Raw genomic sequence first — 21326 nt, 5'->3', positions numbered from 1 at the left:
GATTTGATTTCTCCGTCAATTTTGAAGCTTAGCTTATTAGGGTACAGAATTCTGGGCTGAAAATTGTTCTGTTTAAGTAGATTAAAGGTAGATGACCATTGTCTTCTTGCTTGGAAAGTTTCATTAGAGAAGTCTGCGGTCACTCTGATGGATTTTCCCCTGTAGGTCAACTGGCACTTACTCCTGGCAGCTTGCAGAATCTTTTCTTTTGCCTTGACTTTGGACAGGTTCATCACAATGTGTCTTGGAGAAGCTCGGTTAGAGTTGAGGCGACCTGGGGTCCGATATCCCTCTGAAAGCAGTGTGTCAGAATCTTTGGTGATATTTGGGAAATTTTCTTTTATACTATTTTCTAGTATGGCTTCCATTCCTCTGGGGCATTCTTCTTCCCCTTCTGGGATTCCTATAACTCGTATGTTGGAATGCTTCATAAAGTCCCATAATTTTGACAGTGAATGTTCTGCTTTCTCTCTCTTCTTTTCTGCCTCTTTTACTATCTGAGTTATCTCAAGAACTTTGTCTTCTACCTCTGAAATTCTTTCTTCTGCATTGTCTAACCTGTTGCTGATACTTTCCATTGCATCTTTAAGTTGCCTAATTGACTGTTTCAGTTCCTTTAGCTCTGCTCTTTCCTTTTTATATTCTTCATATCATTCATCTCTTATTTGATTCTTTTTTTGGATTTCCTTTTGGGTGTTTTCCACTTTATTAGCAGTTTCCTTCATTGTTTCCATCATTTCTTTCATTGTTTTCAACATGTGTATTCTAAATTCCCTTTCTGTCATTCCTAACATTTCTTTATAGGTGGAATCATCTGCAGTAGCTACCTCATGGTCCCTTGGCGGGGTTGTTCTGGACTGGTTCTTCATGTTGCCTGGAGTTTTCTGCTGATTCTTCCTCATGAGTGATTTCTTTTATCTGTTTTCTTGCCCTAATTTTCCTTTTACTTCCTCTTGCTCTTTAAGTTCTCGTGCCTGTGGACTAAGGGTTACAGGACCAGAAGGGTGAGAAGTTTCGAGAGTAAAAAAGGGATGAAAGAAAGGAGGACTGAGTGATAAGAAAAATAGAGAAAGGAGAGGGGGTGGGTAAGAGGAATATTGACAAAAAGAAGAGAGGCACAGAAAGAGGGAGACAGAGCCATATAGGTGTACAGTAGGGTACTTTGACACAACCTTAACGCCCCCCACTTCTGGGGGTGCCCAGTTGGGTGGTTCCCTTGAGGTCAGCAGCTCTTGCTAACCTGATGAGACACAATACCCCACCTCCACCAAGTAGAGAGGAAAGACAAAAATGCTATAAATCAAACCAAAATAAGCAAACAGAAAACTTTACGGGATAAAATTGGGTGAAAAACCAAAGAATAGTAGTAGCAACACTAGCAAAAATGAAGTTCTATTTATTGAAAAAGGCAGCAATGGGAAATTATAATTAAACTCGAAAAATTGAGAAAGAAAAAGGATCTGTATGGAAAAGTTTGAAATTGAAAAACAAAACAACATCAACAACATCAAAATAAACAAAAAAAACAACCAAACCAAAAAAAAAAAAGAAAACACAACCAAAAACAAAGCAGTATGTATATGGTATTGAATATTGTCTGGGCAACACGTGGTCTTCTGGGGTATTCGATGTTAATCACAGTTCTTATATGACTGAAGGCTGCTGATTTCTCAAACCCCAGCAGGTAGACACCCTATATCTCTCTTCAGCCCACTTAAAAGGCACTTTGAACTTGTAAACTTGCTGAGCAGAAGCTTTCCCAGGAAAGTGCTTGTCACTGGAATCACTGTTGAAGTGGCTATCCACTTACCTAGTGTGCCAAAACCGGTCTCACTCTGCCCCTGAGGGTTAGGGCTGCAAGGCGGCTCAGACCCCACCCTTAGGCTACTCAGTCACTTGGTTACCAGCTCCCACCCGATTCTAGCTCTGCGACCCTGAGGGCAGAGCTTGCCGGGGCAGATCACTCACAATGGCTCCCTGTGACCCACAGCCAAACAGTGTTAGCTCCGTCTGCCTCAGCGGCTCAGACTGGGGCCCTAGACAATGGCCAAAGTTCTCCACACTCCTACTCAGGCTCTCCCCAAGGCAGTTCAACTGAGTGCCAAGTCCAAAGACAGCAAAACAGTTCACAGATAAGGCCTTTCCGGTTTTCAGTCTCGTTGCTACTGAACTTACAGTTGCGGGCGGGTTTAGACGGATTGAACACACGCGACCACTTGTCGTTTTTCCACTGTTTAGTCCTCCTCTTGGGGTCCAGAAGTCTCTCACTGACTCTCTGTGTCCTCACAGGGGTGGTGATAGGCAGATCCCACCAGCCAGAGATGCCTGGAGTCCTATCTCCCCAGACTCATGGTGCCCAGATGCAAGGAAACTGTTACTCGGCCGCCATCTTGCTCCACCTTCTGGATCTCATCCTTTATGATACATTTATTTAAATCTTTTGTCCATTTTAAAATCAGTTGTTTATTTTGGAAAATGTCTCTCAGTTTGAATTTTCTCCAGCTTTATTGATGCATACTTGAGAAGTAAAAATTGTATGTATTTCGGGTATATAACTTGATATTTTGACGTATACCCTCATTGTGAAATAATCACCACAATCAAGTTAATTAACATGTCCATTCATGTGGTTAGAATTTTCATTTCTACCTTTGTGTGTGTGTGTAATATAAACAACAATATTGGGTTTTTCATCTAATTTTGTATTCTGTGTCTTAGTTAATACACTGAAAACAATTAAATATTCTCATTATCTCATTGAATATAATATTCCAGGCCAGGTGCACCTGGTTCATGCCTGTAATCTCTTGGAAGGCTGAGGCAGAAGAATTGCTTGAGGATATGCCTTCAAAACCAGTCAGGTCAACATAGCAAGACCCTGTCTCTACAAAAATTAGAGGTGATGCATGACTGTTGTCCCAGATAGTTTGGAGGCTGAGGCAGGAAGATCTCTTGAACCCAGGAGTCTAATGTTACAGTGAACTATGATTGTACCACTTTACTCCAGCCCGGGCAAGTGACTCTGTGTATAAAAACAACAAAATGTATAACATTTCGTGATATGAGTATAATAAACTGCACAATAGTTCCACAATTGTTGAAATTTTAGTTTTTATATCCACTTTTTATGTGGACTAGCCAACTTTTATGTCCACTAGCCAACTAGTGCACATCTGTGAGGCAGTATAATTCCGGGAACACGATGTGTGGGAGCAGTTATGTCCCACAGTATCCGATTTTTCCAGAGATCACTTGGCAGTTACAAATGCTGGGGGTAGGAAAGGCAGTTCTCTGCATTTGCATAGACCTTGAACTATGTAGCACTTACTGCTAAAACCGCATTATGAGGTCAAGGGCAGAGCCCCAAATCTACGGATGTCTGTCTCTCCTAGTTTCCAGAAGGAAATCTTTCTGAAATGAAAACTTGATTGAGGATGCATATCAAAGGGAGGAGAGAGTGGAAGCTCTTGGCAAGTGAAGGGCTGCAGAGGTTCAGAGAGACATGAGAAGTTGGGAGACAGTTCAGAGGACAGCTATCATCTGAGAAAGAGTTTACAAGGAAGGTAAAGGAAAAAGGTGGAGGAATATAGGGAGTATATACACCTGACACGAAGAGCCTTAATATAGGAATGGTCATGTTCACATGGCCCATGGAAGATTCAGGTGAGGCTGCTCAAGACCAGATTCTGCCCAAAGGCTTTGACACTCCTAGGTCCTACCTTGCCACCACGGGCTGATGGAGTCAACAGTTTATCAGAGTCTGAGCTATGCGTGGCTGGGGGAGCTAAAGACTTGTAATGAAATTAATGTAGATGCCTGGGACTATTTGTTCTTTAGGTACGGTTAGGAAAAAAATTATGGTCAATATAATGAATGGACGATTGACATAACAAGAGGGAATTGATTCCTGAATTGGAAAATATTGGACATCATTAAAGCATGTGCATGTGTGTTTATGCGTGCGTGTATGTGTGTGTGTGTGTGTATTGAGTTTGTCTGGAGTCCTTGTACAATTTAAATTACACTAAGTTCAGAAATATAAGTGCTCTAAATTTACCCCCAATATCACTTGAAGTTTCAATTACATACATTTATTTTATACTTATTTTAGTTTTGGAATGTTGAATACTATGTTATTATTTTTATTTGAGTCAGCTACTCTGAAAATGCTAAAGGCTGACGTGAAAATATTTTCTATTCAACATTCATACGACTAAAATAAGTGCAATAGAATTTTAAGTTTTATATCTAGGTTAGAGTAAGGCAAAAAAAAAAATTCTGTAGATAAGACAGATTTGAGGGTCTATGTAATCCTGAGAATATAAATGTCTGGGTAGAAGCAGAAATTCCAGCTCTTTGAGACTTCGAAGGTCTAAGTCAAAGGCTGTACAAAGCAAAGGGGGACTCAGGTAATACCTGGGTTACAGATAAAACAAACGGAACATTTCACTGAGGCAAACATACAGTATGAAGAAAGAGTGAGCTTGTAAAATGGGATGGCAGGGGAGGGCAGAGGGACCTAGGAGTCCTAACAGGGGCAGAGGATTTGCTGGGATGGTGGGTGGGGGCCTGTGGCTGCCCTCCTCCTGTTGTCCCCTCCCCACCCTCAAAACCCCTTTGTGACTCTCCTGTGCTGTGTGATGCAGGCCTGGGGCTACAGCCAAGCTGGATACCCTCAACATTCAGTTGCTTCAGGCAGCCCCACTCTCCACACAGTGCAGAAGGGTCTCTGTTTTCTGAACAACCATATTGAGCCCTGACTGAGTTCTGCTTCTGCTTCAGATTGTTACTTTTGTACCTCTGCTACCTCGTGTTGAAAGCATTTTCACCAACCTTCTGGAAAAACTCAGACATCCAAAAGGTGAGGAACAACCAAGAGAGATTCCCTATTGGTGTTTCCCATTCCTAGTCCTACATTTGTAAATGAGTCTGATTAGCTTGCAGAGTGATAGAGCATCACTCCTGCAGGGGGAGAGGTTGGGCATGGCTAGTGGTTCAGGAGGATGAAGGCTTCCACATTAGGCTCAGAGCACATCTATCTGGGTGTGGTGGGGGCTTCTAAGATAAATCCCCAAACACGGGACTTTGTGATTCTGGATTGGTATATTGAGTAAGTGACACTTGATTGTCGCTTTCCCATATTAGGTATCACTCACTCAGCCAACCCTTCCTTCATGTTGAGCTGCTCAGGAGAGCAATGTCCAGACCATCCAAGCTCTATCCCCAGAATACAGGGTCCTCTGAGGGATCAGATGAGACTGTTGATTTCAGGTTCGGTGTCCACCTTGAGCAGAGGACTTCTGAGAACACTAAGTGGAGATTCCACAACAAAATCCTTCCTTGAGTTTCTCAGAGAAGGAAATGGTAATTATTTTATACCTTTAAAAATGGATAAGAGGAACACTTTTCTATTTGTTAAAATGGAGAGGCACTCTATACTTGGATAATGAATGTCTGATGCTCTTGGGGAAGAGGTGTGAATGAAATGAGTCTCCACCTCCCATTCTTTGCATTTTGCTCTCAGTAGCATCAGGGCAGAGCCAACAGGGGAAAGGAAGGTGGAACATTGAAAGGTAAGGTTGTGTGTATTTGACCAAGGTCTCCAATGGTGAGCCTTCCTGTGAGGTCCCAGGTCCATGCTGTCAGAGGATGTCAGTTGCTAGATACAGTCTCTCTGTGTAAACAGAGCCCTCTGTGGGAGGCTCCTAGGAAGATATTAAGGAATGAGACACTTCTCAGTGTCTCTGCTCTGCCCATCTGTGGGTAGGAACCAGTGACTGAACTGGGCACTGGGTAATCCCCAATGGACAGCCAAGGGAGATGTCCAGGAAAGACTAAGGGTTGGTTTGGAGTCAGCACTTCTGTCTCCTGACTGAACAGCTCTTTGATTTATGCCAAATGTGGATGGTACCAAAGTGCTAACCCAAAGAGGTGCTCAGCTTCCTCTTTGAAGTAACCACTGATGTCTTATCTTCATGTGGTGGTTTTGAGCAGCAGGTGGGTAATGTGCTTCACAAATGAAACCACACAGACTTGAATCTGTTAATATTACTGTTGATCATTTTTACCTTGTTGGCTGAATTGGGGACATCAGGGTTTAATAATACAAGGGTTTCTCCTAAAGGGACTCCAGTATGATCCCTGAGCTCCTACCTTCCTTATATATCACCTACTCTCCAGGTTTGCCAGGTTTGGAGAGTTACCTAAAGAGAAGCAGAAGAGTGAAAGAAGCTGAATTCTACTCTGAAAAAGTGATGAATCCTTCCTTGTGTTTCTTGGACCCTTTGGAAACGTGCTCTATACATTTCAGGGATTCATTACGTCCTGCCATGGTCTTGGGAGGGGGCAGACATGGGATGGGGATGTAAGTGACGGCCTTGGGAGGAGGCCACAGAGGGTATTGTGAAGTCATGGGTGGGGTGAGGTGAGGGGGAGCAGGCTTCAGGTGTCCCCACCCTGTTAGATGAGTAGGTTCCCCTTTCCTTGCCCTGATCATGATTGCAGCTTTGTGCCTCCTGTCTTCTGCAGCCCCTGGGCTAGCACTATGGTACTGTCACATTTGGCAGCTGTGTCCTGACCCCCTATGAGATGTGCCATGGAATAACTTCAAAGTCAAGCCACTGGTGTCCTGGGAGTCCCTAAAGATGCTGCTCCCTCCACAGGCATGTTCACCCCCGTGGTTTCTGTGAGACAATCTTCACCCACTCTGTCCTCTGCACTCCCAGGAAGCCCCCCAGGAGAATTAACACCAGCATCTCTGTCAGAACCTTCTTCACCTGCACCCTCCATCTTCTCTCCTGACCTGAGGATCCTCTTATGTGACTTAACTTCACCCTCACCACTCAGTCACTCTCTGCTCCCAATGCCGGCTCCTCCCTTGGGTTCCACATTCCCAATAGACATTCATTACCCCAGCCACTTGCGTTTCTTCCTCTCCCACCATTGGACACTCAGGGAGCAGATGCTGTTCTCTAATCAGAAGTGACTTTCTCTCTGAATAATGTCAAGTCATTTTGAACTCTGCCTTTCCAGAGATGTCAATCTCTCCAAGTTTATCCCAGAAAATAGGCCCACAGATTCCCATGTTTATCATCAGGAACCAATAGCCTGTCTGTCTGCTTCAGCAGCATCAGATGGCACTTTAGCTGTGACTCAACCTGAACATGTTCCCATCTAAGGAGGCTTGTTCTGGAGATGTTCTCCCCAGATCATGCTGATGAGCTGTCCACTATGTCCCAGAAATCAGAGGTACTGACCCTCCAAGCAGTGTCAGAATTCTCCTGCTAGAGCCGCCAACTTCGGAGTTTCTTCCCCTTCACCTCCTAAGGCTTCATTTGTGGGAGACCCTGCAGCCAACATTTTAACATCTGCTTATCTCTCCGTGCGAAAGTCTGAGTTCTGGCCTTCTTGGAGAGACAAATTTAAAACTGTGTTGATTGCATGATGTGCAAGGAAAAGGAAAAGAAAACAAGATCTTTCCCAAAGCAACTTAGGCCAAACTCCCAACAACCAAATTTGCCATGTATAATGTGCACCTTTTGGCCAAATAGTTGAGGGATGATCAAGGATGCACATGGTATGTGGGTAGTACAACTTGGAAAGGTGGGAACCAGTGGAGCTCCTAGAGCTGCTGTGCTTCCCCTCTTGTGTGTGTTGGGTGTATGTGGCTCTGGTCCAGGATAATCCAAGATTTTGTGGTAGTTAGTCAGAGTGGCCTCCGCGTAGTGCCATGACCAAGGGAGGGGGCTGTGGTGGGGCTGGCGAGGCAGGCCCTGGCCTTGTGGGGTGCAATCTGTGGCCCAGAGTGTTGCTGCAGAGGGAGCTGGGAGCTCTGTGTATAGGGGATTTGGTGCCCTGCACAGAAGAGGTTGGGTGCCCTGTTCACAGGGTGTTTGGCGACCTGCACAGAGGAGTTTGGGAGCCCTGTGCAGGACAGTGACCATCATGGCTGCCCTTGGGTTGAGCAGCTCTGAAGCTCCTGCCCCAGTGGCCACATGTGTGGGAAACTTGTGTGTGACCCCTGATGTGGTGAGGAGGGAAGGGCTCCCGGGAGCAAGAGAAAGGGCAGTCTTCACAGAGTGGGTGGCTGCGGAAGGTTGGCACAATCTCCATGTTTACAGAGAAATTTTCGTCCTGTGTTTTTGAGAATGTTTGGGCCTAAAACATGGGTGCACAGTATACATGGCAAAATATGGTAAATTTTTCATGGACAATGTTAGTATCAATTACCAACAAGATTCCTTCCTCTGAGAACCAACAAAGGCAAAACAGAGGACCTGCACATGGACAGCAGCTCCTGTGTCCTAAGACCTTTGAGGATGACAGAGAACAAATTACATCCAGCTCCCCTGGCATCTCCTATGTCTGCAGGGTAAGTCCCTGCCCTTTGTGGTGCTTGTCCCAGGTGGCTGTTCCTCAACATCTGTGTACTTCCATCTCCAGTACCTTCATAGCTGAAGAACCCCAGTAATTAACCATCTCCAACCTCTCTGCATGTATGAAACCCTGCCTAGTCTCCAGTCCTTAACCCTCACTCAGGTCCAGTCTTGGGCCCAATTTCAATGCCTGTTTTCCTTTCTATCATCTGGTTTCCTATCCCAGATTAGGTTCTGGGGAGTGTGTTTTCAAAAACCACAGAATGAGGCACAGTGTGTTATGCCTTCTGACATTTCCCACCTGATCTGTAATGTGTCACAGAAAGAGCAGCAAATTATGTGGGGCTTATAGTCTGTGGTCAAGAAATCCCTGGAAGACTTTTGTCCTCCAGTTCCCAACCTCACATTGCTCAGCCAGTCCTCCAAGATCTGTATTCCAACACCCATTTTTCTTGGAGGTTTTTCTCTCAGCACTGAGCTTCTGAAGAAAACCAGGAAACATCAACACAAGAGAATTTTGGATTCACCCAAGATGGACGCTTCCAGAGAGATGCTGAGAAATTCTTCCCTTAATAAGGATACTCAGAAGGATCAGGAAGTTAGCCTGAGAAATGGCTGAAAAGATCATCTGTTGAGTGATCTAGAGAGGTCTTCAGATAAGGATCTAGGTCTAACTCTCTGAAAGTCCTAGGAAATTAGGGAGTAATTCAAGGCCCTCAAGAGCGAGCCTAGGTCTGAAACAACTGGAATATGTGGGAACACCAAATTCTGAAGGTGGGATCTCCAAGCCCCATGCAGAAGAAGCTCTAAAGCTAGTTATGTAGAACAGTTTGGGACAACAAATTCAGTTGCCAGCTGGGATTATCCCCTTCTGCCTCCTCACCTGTGGGCAAAGGAAGGACAGGGAGCCCTAAGACAATCTCCGTTTTATACCAAGAACGACCAAATGGAGAACATACAATTAAGAATGGCAGGCAGACTCTTCTATGCACCCCTCATGGAAGGGTAGACAAGATGAGGACATGCTTAGGAGCACATGTCTTCCCCATCCCTGTCACTGAAGGGATGGCCTCCTACTGAACATCACATTAGAAAGTAAATGATTCCTTGTTGGCAGTGGATTTCTAAATGCAGAATAAAACGAGGGGCAATAAGATTCCCTGCAAAGTGCAGCTCACAATTGTGTCAGGACCATTCCCCACCATGCCCAACAGAGAGCCTGTGCCCCATCCATGACCCCGTGCAGGTTGCAAGTTGGCCAGGCGCCTTTGGGCCCCTCTGCACTGCTGATATTGCAGGGTCTCTGCTTGCATTTCCTGAGAGGAAAGTTCACTCCCTTAAAATGAGAATGAAGAGATTCTTTTCAATAAATGTTCTTCTAAGGGTCATGTCTTTTCTCTGTGCTGTCTTCGGCGCATAGGTTTTGGGCAACCTAGAGTATGTGCCTAGTCGGGAATGGTAGGAGTTAGTTCATTTCTTTCTAGTTGCTTATTTATTTTGGTCTCCTAAAATTGATCAGTTCCCTGGAGTTCGTGTCAAGGAATAGATATTACGTCCCCCCACACTGTCTTCCCTGCATGAGGAAGTTTGAGAAGACGGGCTGCTTCCCATCTCTTGGCCTTCATGAAATTATATTGTAGCTCACACCTCTCTCGGTCTGTTTTATATACCTTAGAGCAGTGTTTCTCAATGACCACAGGATCTGTATTAAAGGCTCACAGTATTAGGAAGGTTGAGAATCACTGCCTTAGAAGATAAAACAAGATGGGTCTTCCATATCTGTAGAGCAGGACAAAGATAGGTACGTATTACAGAATTTGGTGGTTTAATCATGTCTCAGAAAAAGTTGTCAGTGAGTAGAAGATCACACAGGTGGGTGAGGGTGGGTGGGAGTGTTTGAGGGGTTAATGCCGTGGTGGATTCTGGGCAGGTTGAAGGAGCATCTGAAGAACAGGGTAGTTGGTGCTAAAGAACCTGTTATGTGGGGCATGCTCATGTGCTGTGGAAGCACACAGGTACTTGGACCTAATGGTGTGGTTTCCTGACTGGGAAGTGAGGAACATAAAAATATCACAGGCTTAATTGATAGCTGGGTCCTGAAGGGGGCCAGTATTTGGAAAGGTAAGGTGCACGTTCTCCTGGAGGTAGGAGGTGAGATAAAGAGACCAGTGCTTTGGAGGAGATTGCCAATAAGCAGAAGTTTATGTGGGCTGGGAAGAGGGAGCCAGGGGACATATATCATGCTAAGAGAAAAAGAGATTCAGGTTAGAGGAAGGCAAATAGTTAAGTGGATGAAAGTAGGCATTGTCTTTAACACTATTGTTCTAAGGTTGTTTGATTGCTAAATGTTGCTTGTTGCAGCTTATTCATTTTGCGTCCACCTGACAGTAATTTGCAGCCTCTAAACCTGTGTCGTATGCCAGGTAGCCAGCCCAGTTCTAGCACTCTCATCCCTCCGCAGTCTAAACTCCATGACCAGGCACCCTTTCCCCAAAACCTCAGCCCTATGGCAAGCTGCCCATCTCTTCACTCCCTGTTTCTGAATAGCCAAGTGATAGTGGAGAAATCACTCATGGCAGGAGCTGTAATTCATGATACTGGATTTCATTTGGACTCCCAGCAACTGTCAGTGGTCCTTTCTTTCCCATTATCCATGCCAGTGCATCCAAATCTTTGCCACTCTTCACAAACTCACAACAAAACTCTACATTAAAACTCTCCTGGTAAGCTGGGTAGGGACTATTTCCTCTATATTTTCCCTTGGAGATCATTTTCAGGTAACCATCTCCTTTCTGTTCTATTTCTCGCAAGACTCGGAAGCAAAGTGCACCTGCACTCAATATGCTCTCATCCTTATTTTCTTCTGTCTTCTCAGCTATATTGATCATCGATTCTTTCAGCTGTGGCATTTTTTCTCACAATATCTGGCTCAACACCAGCTCTTTCCCATTAACTGAGAAAGACATTAGAGCCTCCTTGTTCATTCAGTCAGTCTATCTCCATCTTGTAACCACTTCTACCTAGGATTCCATTTCTATCTTCCTTTTTCAGCCAGTCTTCTTGATAGAGATGTCTGGTTACTGGACCCAAAGTTACATTTATTATATGCAAATATGATTATGTCGATATCTTCATTTTTTTTTCATTTCAAATTAAAATGAGGCTACAAATTTTTAGATTACATTGTTCTCACTTCCATGGTAAAGTTCCAGTTGTAAAAGAACTCCTCACCCAGGGGGTATAGTATCCAACCACACATTGTGCCCATTAGGTGAGATGCCCACATACCCTCTGTCCTGTGTCAATTGTCTTCCCTTCTCCCCTCTCTTTCCCTGCCCCCATGCTAGATTATATATTTTTTTATTGTTCATATAATCATTTATAAATCGGTTCAAATTAGTATTGAGTATGGTGGATATTTATTTTTCCATTCTTGCAATGCTTTATTAAGAAGACTATGTTTCAACTGCATCATATGAAGAATCATCAAAGACCTAAAAGTTGACCTTCCATTTGATCTCTTGATTCCATTACTAGGTATGTGCCTTGAAGAAGAAAAATCATTTAACTACAAAGACATTTGCGCCAGAATGTTTATTGCAGCTCTATTTATAATTCTCTCTGTCTTTTAAATCACTCCCTCTCTTTCCATCACCTAACAAATGATGTCCAAGCTCTTCATCATGGAGAAATCCACAAAGACAGTATTTAGAGGGTGGAGGGTAGCTTCGGGCAAAAATGTGTGACATAACTTAATTAGGATCTAAGATACAAGCATGGAGGAATCAGCCTGGGAAGAAGTTTGTATTAAGAACTTTGTGCTGGGCGGCGCCTGTGGCTCAAGGAGTAGGGCACCAGTCCCATATGCCAGAGATGGTGCGTTCAAACCCATCCCTGGCAAAAAAAAAGAACTTTGTGCTATGATCATCAGATGCTAAGAATTAGTATAGCAGATGTAGGCCGTACTAATCTTTTCTGACAATAGACATAAGCAATCTTTTATATAATATTTGGGCACATAAATTAAGACTTATCAATAAGGAAATTTTTTGAGGATAACCCAAGGTGATAAGAGTTAAAAACCACAAGAATAGTAGCACCAGAAACCAAGTTGTTTCAATCAATGAGAAAACTAGAAAAAGTGGAACCAGAGGAGAGAGGTTCCTGAGCAAAAGTAGGAAGCAGTGATGAAAATCAGAAACCAGTGTGCCACGAACATTTTTAAATATCATTAATTAAATTATTTTTGAAAGAATTTCGAAGCGTATTAATTACATTCTTTTATTCTCTTTTTTTGATCAACATAATTTAAGTGTGGCTTGGAAGTTTAGCTATAGGTTCAAGTCTAGTGTGAGATAAAAAAGTTGAAAACACTGGTATGGAGCATAGAGATACACAGTAGTGGATGCCAAGGGGTTGACAGGGAAAAGATAATTTCTGCTAAAAATCAAGAAAGAGGGCAAAAGATCCTTATATTCTGAGGAAGGCAGTAGTTGAATCAACAAGAATACCAAGGGGTTGACAAGGAAAATATAATTTCTGCTAAAAATCAAGAAAGAGGGCAAAGGATCCTTGCATTCTGAAGAAGGCAGTAGTTGAATCAACAAGAATGCTAGAGGTGTATTAAGAGCCATTGGGACCACTGAATTACTCTTCCAAATTCGTCTTCCTGACAAGTGTTTGTGCTCTGTCACATAGAGTGATGGGGCTGATGAGATTTTCAGAGACAAAAGAGACCAAATACTTCATCTTGGCATCAGGGACAGAAGCTAAAGTTAAAGAGGTGCTCCCTGAATAACTTGAGGCTCCCAGGTAGTTAAGCTCATCAGTGCTTTGACAAAGTAATAACATTTTTCTGAAGGGGCTCATCAGGATGCACCACCAACTATGGGAGAGGAAGATGTATTTGTAGCTCCTGTCTAAGATGCTGTACTTGTGTAAGTGCACATTTACACACACGCACACACTCATACACACAGACTTCCAAAGGTGGGAGGGACATTTGAACTGTGTAAAGTAATAGAACAACACCTTGCTGATACTGTTCATATGGAGAAGAACTCATTAAGAAGCATTATCAGAAGGGTACGGTCCTCTCTGTGTCCCTCTCTCTTTCTCTGTCTCCCTGTCTCTCTCTTTACATTTTTTCCATCTGGTTGAAAATGTGGGTACTGGAGACGGGACAATGTATGAGTCCATATCCTCCCACTAGCTTTTGGTGTGAGTTTAGGCAACTCAATTCACCATTTTTTCATCTGAGAAATGACCTAATAATTCTAGTTACCTCTTGGGGTTGTCGTGAGGATCAAAGGAGATAGAGCATGTAGTGCAGTTGCTGGGTTTCTATCCCTTAATGTCACTGTCAGAAAGAATTTATTTTCCAATGTACCCATAGTCCCCAGAGGCTTTCAGAGGCTGGCCTTTGGCTTTCATTCCTCTTCCATAGTGAGAAGTATACAGCCAGCTGGTCTAGCCCCCACTAGCAATTTTTCTGCAGGCAGTACACGGGATGACAGATTCCTAGACCCTATTCTTGAGGCAGAGGAAACAGGACTCACATGGTTTAGAAAGAACCCCAAGTTTCCCACCTGTGGGGCAGAGGTGAAAAAGAAGCTGTCCTGAGTGGAGCTTGACGATGAGGAGTCTGCTGTTTTTCTAGTGAAGCAGGTGCGACATAGCACAGTGAAAATGGGGAATTATTCATCAGGTTATAAAGCATTATGAAATGTGGCTCCCCTGGCTTTCCTTCTATTTCAGGCCAAAGTTAAAGTAATGAGAAAAGATGCACCTCTTCACTTGTGACCGACCAGAGGTGACACAGTGGCTCTCAGGTAATGTTTCCCATAAGGATGGATAAGTAGTGAGAATTTCCTGGTGAGCTTCTCCAGGGTCCAAGTGGGGGTTGAATCTCTTCCCTGGAAGGTGGGCCCCTCTCTCCTGCTGTCCATTACACACTTCAGAATATCCCTCTGGGACTGGCAAGAACTATGGCACTCCTGAGCTCTTCATCATTTTTTAAACCCATGCTGAAAGTGTTTCAGATGATAGGTATGTCAAAATAAGGGAGTAACATTTCATTTATTCCTCTAGGATTTGACTTGAGAGTTAAGGTGGTTTTTATACTTTTATGTAACATGATGATTGTAGGTCTCCTGAAGTTTTTAGATTCTTGGAAATGAAAAGGGTGTAGACATTCTCTAGTTCACTTTATGTATGTGTCTCTTTTACAACTGTTCTGATTAGTGGTCATAAATGTATGTGGTTGACCACCTCTTGTGATAAAGAGGTCACTAGCTTCTGTAGAGGATTATGATGAGGACTGTGAGCTCTGGCTGGGCTTGAATCCTGCCTCTCCCACTTACTGTCTATAATTGGCCTTGGAGAGCAATTTGATGTACTCACTCATTGGTAAAATGGGAATAATAATAATAATGGCATCCTGAAACAGTTGTTAAGAAGGTCAAATTGAATTAATATTGGAAATTCATAATATCAAGCCTGGTCCATAGTTAGCACATATTAAATTATAGCTGTTATTGTACTAAGAAACACACTAATTGTGTAATTGTTGGACATCTCACCCTTCTATCAGGTCTGTCTTTAGTGTCCTTCTCAAAATTTGTTATTATGTCTCTCTTTTATTTCCTGGAAACACATTAGAGAGAAAGAATTGTGCAATGGCATAGAAAAGGTCAGGAAGAAAATGATACTTTATCTTTCTAATATTTGCAAATATTTTCTGTGGACAGTGACTACAGCTTTCATTAGCTTATAAAAGGAATCCTGACCATCTTTCTCCCCCTAAACAGAGAACATCTGGGGTTTTCTTTAGGTGAGAGAGGCTAGATTTAATATTCTGTTGGAAGACTCCAGCCTTGGTTAGTTCCCAGCTTATTGATTGATGTATTAGAAATAGTAATTATTTGTGAAATATATTTGGAGAATAAGAAAATAGGAACAATACCATATGGACTTAGGAGGAAAATTTAACTTAAAAATACTTTGAGAAAGGGAACAGAAAATTGTTTTTGAAATTGTCTTTAATGTTCTTAATACATTAATTACAGGAGGCAGAGTAAAGAAGAAATTTAGGTGAAAATGAAATTGATCTGAAAACAGCAGACACAAAGTAAGAGGCAGAAAAACTGATTTAAATCAGCAGTTTAGACAGAATTGGCTATTCAGAACAATATGTTAGTAATATATAGGACGGAGTTGATAGTCTTTCTTAAAGGAAGACTAAAATGACGATGAGTCCAAAACCAGAAAGAAAGTTGGGTATGGAGAGTACATGGAACTCTAACTTAAGAAAAATAGTATTTGCACGGAAAGTATGGAACACGTTGAAAGAAGGAGAACATGAAAATTATAGTAACGTGAATCAAACATTATCGTGAATCCAAAAATCTCATCACAGATGGAAAGCCTCATCACACTCTAGGGAATATTTATGAAAAACCCCTACATGTATCTCATTGATATTTTGGTATTTTAGAGCTAGGAATAATTTATTTTTAGAATAAAAATGTCAATGCCAGAGAATGATAGATTACTTAGAAAGAAATAAAAGACCAAACAGGCTTGAGATTTCTCCTGACAAAACACCAGTGCCATAAAATGCTGAAGAATGATTAGAGTTTAAAGTGGAAACTCTCACAACTCACTATTCTATACCCAGCTACATTAACTCTTCTGTACATGTGTCTACAAAATTAAATTAAAATACTGAAATTATTTTTAAAATATAATTTTCCTGGCAACAATTTGCATATTGTGCAAAATCTATATCCTACATTTTTGAATAATTCAACAAAGACCACGAATTTAAAGACTGAGAAACAAAACAAGGAAGAACACATTCTAATATATGTCACATAAAGGGAACTTAAGTTATGGCTTTTCTTTCTACTTTATAAATAGAGAAATAAAAGTTTAAGTGGGTTAATTCTACTATGAACTTGATATCTCTTGGTAGAACTTATTGAAAGTGGAAGTCACTGCATGAAATCATACATTTGAGATCTATATGATGTTATAAAAAGAGATACTAGAAATAGAAGGAAATATAAGAGATCCTTATAATTTTAGTTGAAACAAGAAGTCGACTGAGGTTGGCTATCTACCTTAAGATACAAAGATGAAATGGATTGAATTTGAAGGCTTTTATTCTATTTAATTTTATTTTAGAGACAGAGTCTCACTTTTATTACCCTGGGTAGAGTGCCGTAGCGTCACAGCTCACAGCAACCTCCAACTCCCGGGCTTAGGAGATTCTCTTGCCTCAGCCTCCCAAGTAGCTGGGACTACACAAGCCCACCAGAATGCCTGGCTATTGTTTTGTTGCAGTTTTGCCAGGGCCGGGTTCGAACCCACCAGCCCTGTTATATGAGGCTGGCGCCGAAACCACTGAGACATAGGTGCCGCCCAAATTCGAAGGCTGTTAAGATGATTAAAGAAGGTGAGAATTTGAAACTAAAATTCAGGTAATTTGTGAATTAATAAGAGAGGCCAGCAGTTTAACATGCCCAAACGCTCTTAAAGATTACATTCTGGGCGGCGCCTGTGGCTTAAGGAGTAGGGCGCCGGTCCCATATGCCAGAGGTGGCAGGTTCAAACCTAGCCCCGGCCAAAATAAAAAAAAAAAAAAAAGATCACATTCTATAAAATATGAAAACAATTGTTGAAATATAAGTTTCTTGAAAAATTATGTTTTTAAGTACACCTTTATATTTGACTGACAAACAGAACAGGATGCTTTTAACTTCACCAAAGAGTATAATAGAATATTTTCTGCATTTTCTCAGCTTAACACTTTAGTATAGTGAATCAAATAAACCGATACAGGGAAGAGTTTTCCTTTGTTTTTATTCCCCAAATCCCATTAGTAGAGGTGGCCTCGTCTTTAAAACAACAGACTATCTACAAGCCGACATAAGAGAATAATTCAATTCAATTCAGGTTGTGGGAAGGGGGAACAAGGTAGAGGGGAGAAGTAGAGGGGATTGGTGTGCTGCCCCTTAGCGGACACCATGTAAGGGTACATGGCACATGTTTTGGGTTTAGGAGAAAACTATAAGAGGGGACTCCCTGACAAATGCAAATATTGTAACCTAGTTTTTTGTACCCTCGCATTAACTTGAAAAAAAAAATCTAAACAGATCGCAGCAGATAAGACTGTGAGTGAGCTGGACAGCTTCCCTTTGCTTCTCCAGATTGGTTTTTCTTTGCTTTCCCTTTTTCCTTTTCTTTCCCTTTCACTGTGCCCTGCACTTGGGAAGTTGATCACCATGAAGTCAACAATAGGCGACCTTATTTCCTGCCTTCTGCTAGGTTTAGTCAAGAGAGAGCTGATTGAAGGAAGAAAATAAAGGGAGATAGAAAAGTTTATTTAGGAACTGCTAACTTGTGGCTGCTGCATCTTTGAGTAAGAGTTACCATTTCTACCAGGCAGCTGATTTTGCACCTGTCTTTCTGTCTGTATCTCTTTCTCTGTTTCTGTCTCTCTCCTTTGTCTAGCTCTCTGCTTTGATAACTGCACCCTCCTCTTGTTCTGTCAGGCCTGGGGTTCAAAGGCCTTCCTGTTACTAGGGTTTTGCACTATGTCTGGTGGTTTCCACCCCCCACCCCCATGCCTTTGTAAATAGTGCCCCTATTAAATTTCACTTATATTATCCTTTAGATGGTTCTGTTTCCTGTGAGGATTCTTGTGATAAATGGTAACTGGAATGGATACAGGAACCAAACCCACAAAAAATGTAATTATGGAATGGGGTTATGTTAAAATGTAATATAGCAGGAATCCTCTCCTTCCTTGGAGAATGGCTCAGGAGTGGTAGATGAAATGCAATGATATTCAAAACATCATCAGTGCTGGTTCAGGATAAAGTGAGGGTCATGGCACAGTGATGAGTGATCCTGGGACTATGGCAATTAGGATTTGTCAAAAGCCAAGTGTTATAAAGGTTGTAATATTATCTGGTTTCTTCTATATGCCCTGAAATTAGCATAGGCAAAGGAGATATTGAAGCCAACCAAGCACACACATGGAAAATAAGAAATCCTCCAGGCAATTTGAAAGGGTCAGTGTTTTCTTCATAGAGCAGATCAGGATGAAAACCAAGTCCGGGGGTGATCATGAGGATTTGGACTTGTAGCACCATTTTGGTGGTGGATCCTGCCAGAGCTCATGACTAGATCAGGCTTGAAGGGGAAGATGTGGGCCTCTGCAGGAAGGAATGGGAAATTGGGCACTCACACTCAAGCCTGAGAACTTTGGAACCCCTGTCTCCCTGGCCCCATCTTCCTGGAAGTTCCCATGCTGTGTTAGGGAGTCTCACCCTCACTGTTGGAAGAAGTCTTCTAGTGACAGCACCCGTCTCAAGTGCTCACACTGAGGTGATTTTGCTCACATTGCACCCCTACCTCCCCTCTTTGCCCGTCTAGGCCCTTGAGTTAATTCTCAGCATTGCACAGAGACCAGGGGTGGTACCTGCTTCTGGGGAAAATAGCCTATATACTGAAGGAACTAGAGGGTGTTTTCAGTTTCCTTCAGCAGGAGTAGAAGAGCCTGTTTAGGAGTGAATTCTGAGGATGTGTAGTAGATTTGCATATTTTACGTTCCTCAGCATCCATTGTGAATATAGGTCCAACCTTCTCATAATGGAAGCAGGACAATGTTACCCTTGACACTGTTTCTGTTCTCCACCTCTTCCCAGTGCTTCAGTGTGGTTGGTCCAGATATGTGTTTTATACAATCCTTTGCTGGTGATCACCTCCCTTGGGACATATTGACTCCATCAACCTGACTCACTCCAGTGACCCCGACATCCCATATGTCCTGTGCAGATGTGCACAGTGACCATCTCTTAGTCATGGTGTGACCCCCTGGGTTGTGCACCTGCTTGCTCTAAGCCCATCTCTTAGAGTTCTTCATGGGAAACCTGCTTGAGTAATGCCCTGGACACCAATAAAAACCTGAGTGCAAGGCCCATCTCTCTCCAGATCACCTCCTGCTGGCTGTGAACACTGTCTCTGTGACCTTCTTATTTCTGTTAGTTATCTTAACAGAAATAAACTTAACAGTAGTCAGGAGAGAGAGACCTGGGGACATACCTGGTTACATTTCAGATAAGTAAGCATTGGTCCTTTTACCAAGATAAATAAGTCCCCATGTAAGGCACATTGTAAACGTCCAAGACTTAATCCCTTGCAGCCAAAGCAAGGCAGTGGTAGAGCTTATAGCTACTGTCCTGAGAGACACAAGACCAAATTGGAGAAAGAAACAAGAGGTTGTAAGACCAAGTGGGATAAATATAAGGCCATGAGTGCAAATTTATTTACGTGGGTGTACTCACCCAGAATCTGGATTTATTATGTAAGTTCAAGTGCTGGGGAGAAACAACAATAGTCAGTTAGACCTGTTGATTGAGACCCAAAGTCAGTGGCAGCCCCTTTAAGTGAGTTTGAAGTAGTAGAACTCCTGTTGCATTCTGTGACCAACGGAGACCAACGAGAAATGGAAATGTTATATGTAACTTATGAGCCTTTTGTCCACTCCCCTTTAACCATAACCCCCAGCTTTGGAGAGCCTGAGCAAAGCACCCTTCAGTCAAAACATCAAGATAGACTTTACCATTATCCTTGAAAACTTACATTGTGTCCATCCTCTGTAGGCCAGAGAAAGTGGGGTGGTGACCAATTTGGTGACCAATGCAGGTTTTTTTTCTAGGAATGAGTTTGATGTTTGAAAAGCAATCAATTCACTACATTACCAAAATAAAGGAGAAATAGAATTATTCAAGGAGGTAGAAAAGATACTTGTTAAAATTAAGTAATCATTCATTGTAAAAAAGGTCATGAAACTGGAAAATAAAAGGAAATTTTCTTAATCTCATAAGGAGTATCTACAAAACTCTTTCAGCCAAATCATACTTAATGGTAAAACATTGAACACTTTCTTCCTTGGGTCAGAAAAAGAACCACCACTTCTATGTAAACATTTTCTGCATATTTCCAGAAGATAACAAAATAAGTTAAAGGTATTAAAATTGGAAAAGAAACGAACAATTGAAAGTGTTATTAATTACAAAGGACATAATTGTGTACCCTAAAGAATCTGCAAGCAATGTACTAGAATTAATGGTGAATCTGAAACAGTTGTATATAAGTAAAAAACACAAAATTGTATTTCTATATATCAAATATAAACATTTTAAAAATGAAATAAAGAAAAATAGCATAAAACATCAAACATTTAGGAAAGATCTAACAAAAGCTCTAAAAATTGTGTATACTGAAAACCAAAAGAAAAATGCTGAGGTAAATGTCAGACTAAAAGAATGGAGAGATATTGATATTTATAAATTGAGTAAATCCACTGAAAACTGTTAAAATGTCTTTTATTAATAGATTGATGTATGGAGTCAAAAGCTCAATCTTTGAAGGGAAGAACATAGTTGGTAAAGTGATAACAACAAATTTCCAGATTTAAAGATTTTTTAATTAAAGAAGTATGGTATTAATCTAGACAATGTAGTATTAATCAAAGCAGTGTGGACAAATAGAACAAAAGTCCAGATGTCAATCCCCTCTCTACTCAGTATCTTAATTTAGCAACAAAACTTTCACAATAATTTAGTGGAGGAAAAAAAATTCAAATTATTGAACATCTGTAGATAGACGAACAACAACTTGTTCTAACATTGTATCAAACACACACCGAAGAAAATCTAAGATGGATCATAGAGCTAAATATAAAAGGTAAAATATAATATTTGTAAACAAAATCATAACATAATATCTTCATGGCCTTCAGGTATACAAAGCTATTCATCTCCATCACTCTGGGATTGGTCAGTGGAGCCTTATGTAGTTCATTTGGTGAGGTCATCATGTTTTCTTGGAAATTCTTGATACTTGTAGATGTTTATTGTTGTCTGCACATTGAAGACA

General features: G+C 41.8%; 1 protein-coding gene across 1 annotated transcript in view; it reads left to right on the top strand.

The window, feature by feature from the left end:
• LOC128563399 (uncharacterized) overlaps positions 1–6445 on the top strand; it is a 38727-nt gene extending 32282 nt beyond the window's left edge. Inside the window, exons 6-8 of the mRNA XM_053558681.1 lie at positions 4783–4861; positions 5146–5364; positions 6181–6445. Coding sequence (XP_053414656.1) covers positions 4783–4861; positions 5146–5364; positions 6181–6368 — 486 coding nt within the window. The 3' untranslated portion in view covers positions 6369–6445. The remainder of the gene's footprint in view (positions 1–4782; positions 4862–5145; positions 5365–6180) is intronic.
• Positions 6446–21326: the final 14881 nt, after the last annotated feature.

This window comes from Nycticebus coucang, chromosome 13, assembly GCF_027406575.1.
Source record: "Nycticebus coucang isolate mNycCou1 chromosome 13, mNycCou1.pri, whole genome shotgun sequence".
Taxonomy (NCBI): Eukaryota; Metazoa; Chordata; class Mammalia; order Primates; family Lorisidae; genus Nycticebus; species Nycticebus coucang.
Note: the sequence above shows the minus strand (reverse complement) of the source record. Positions and strands in the feature narration are given on the sequence as shown.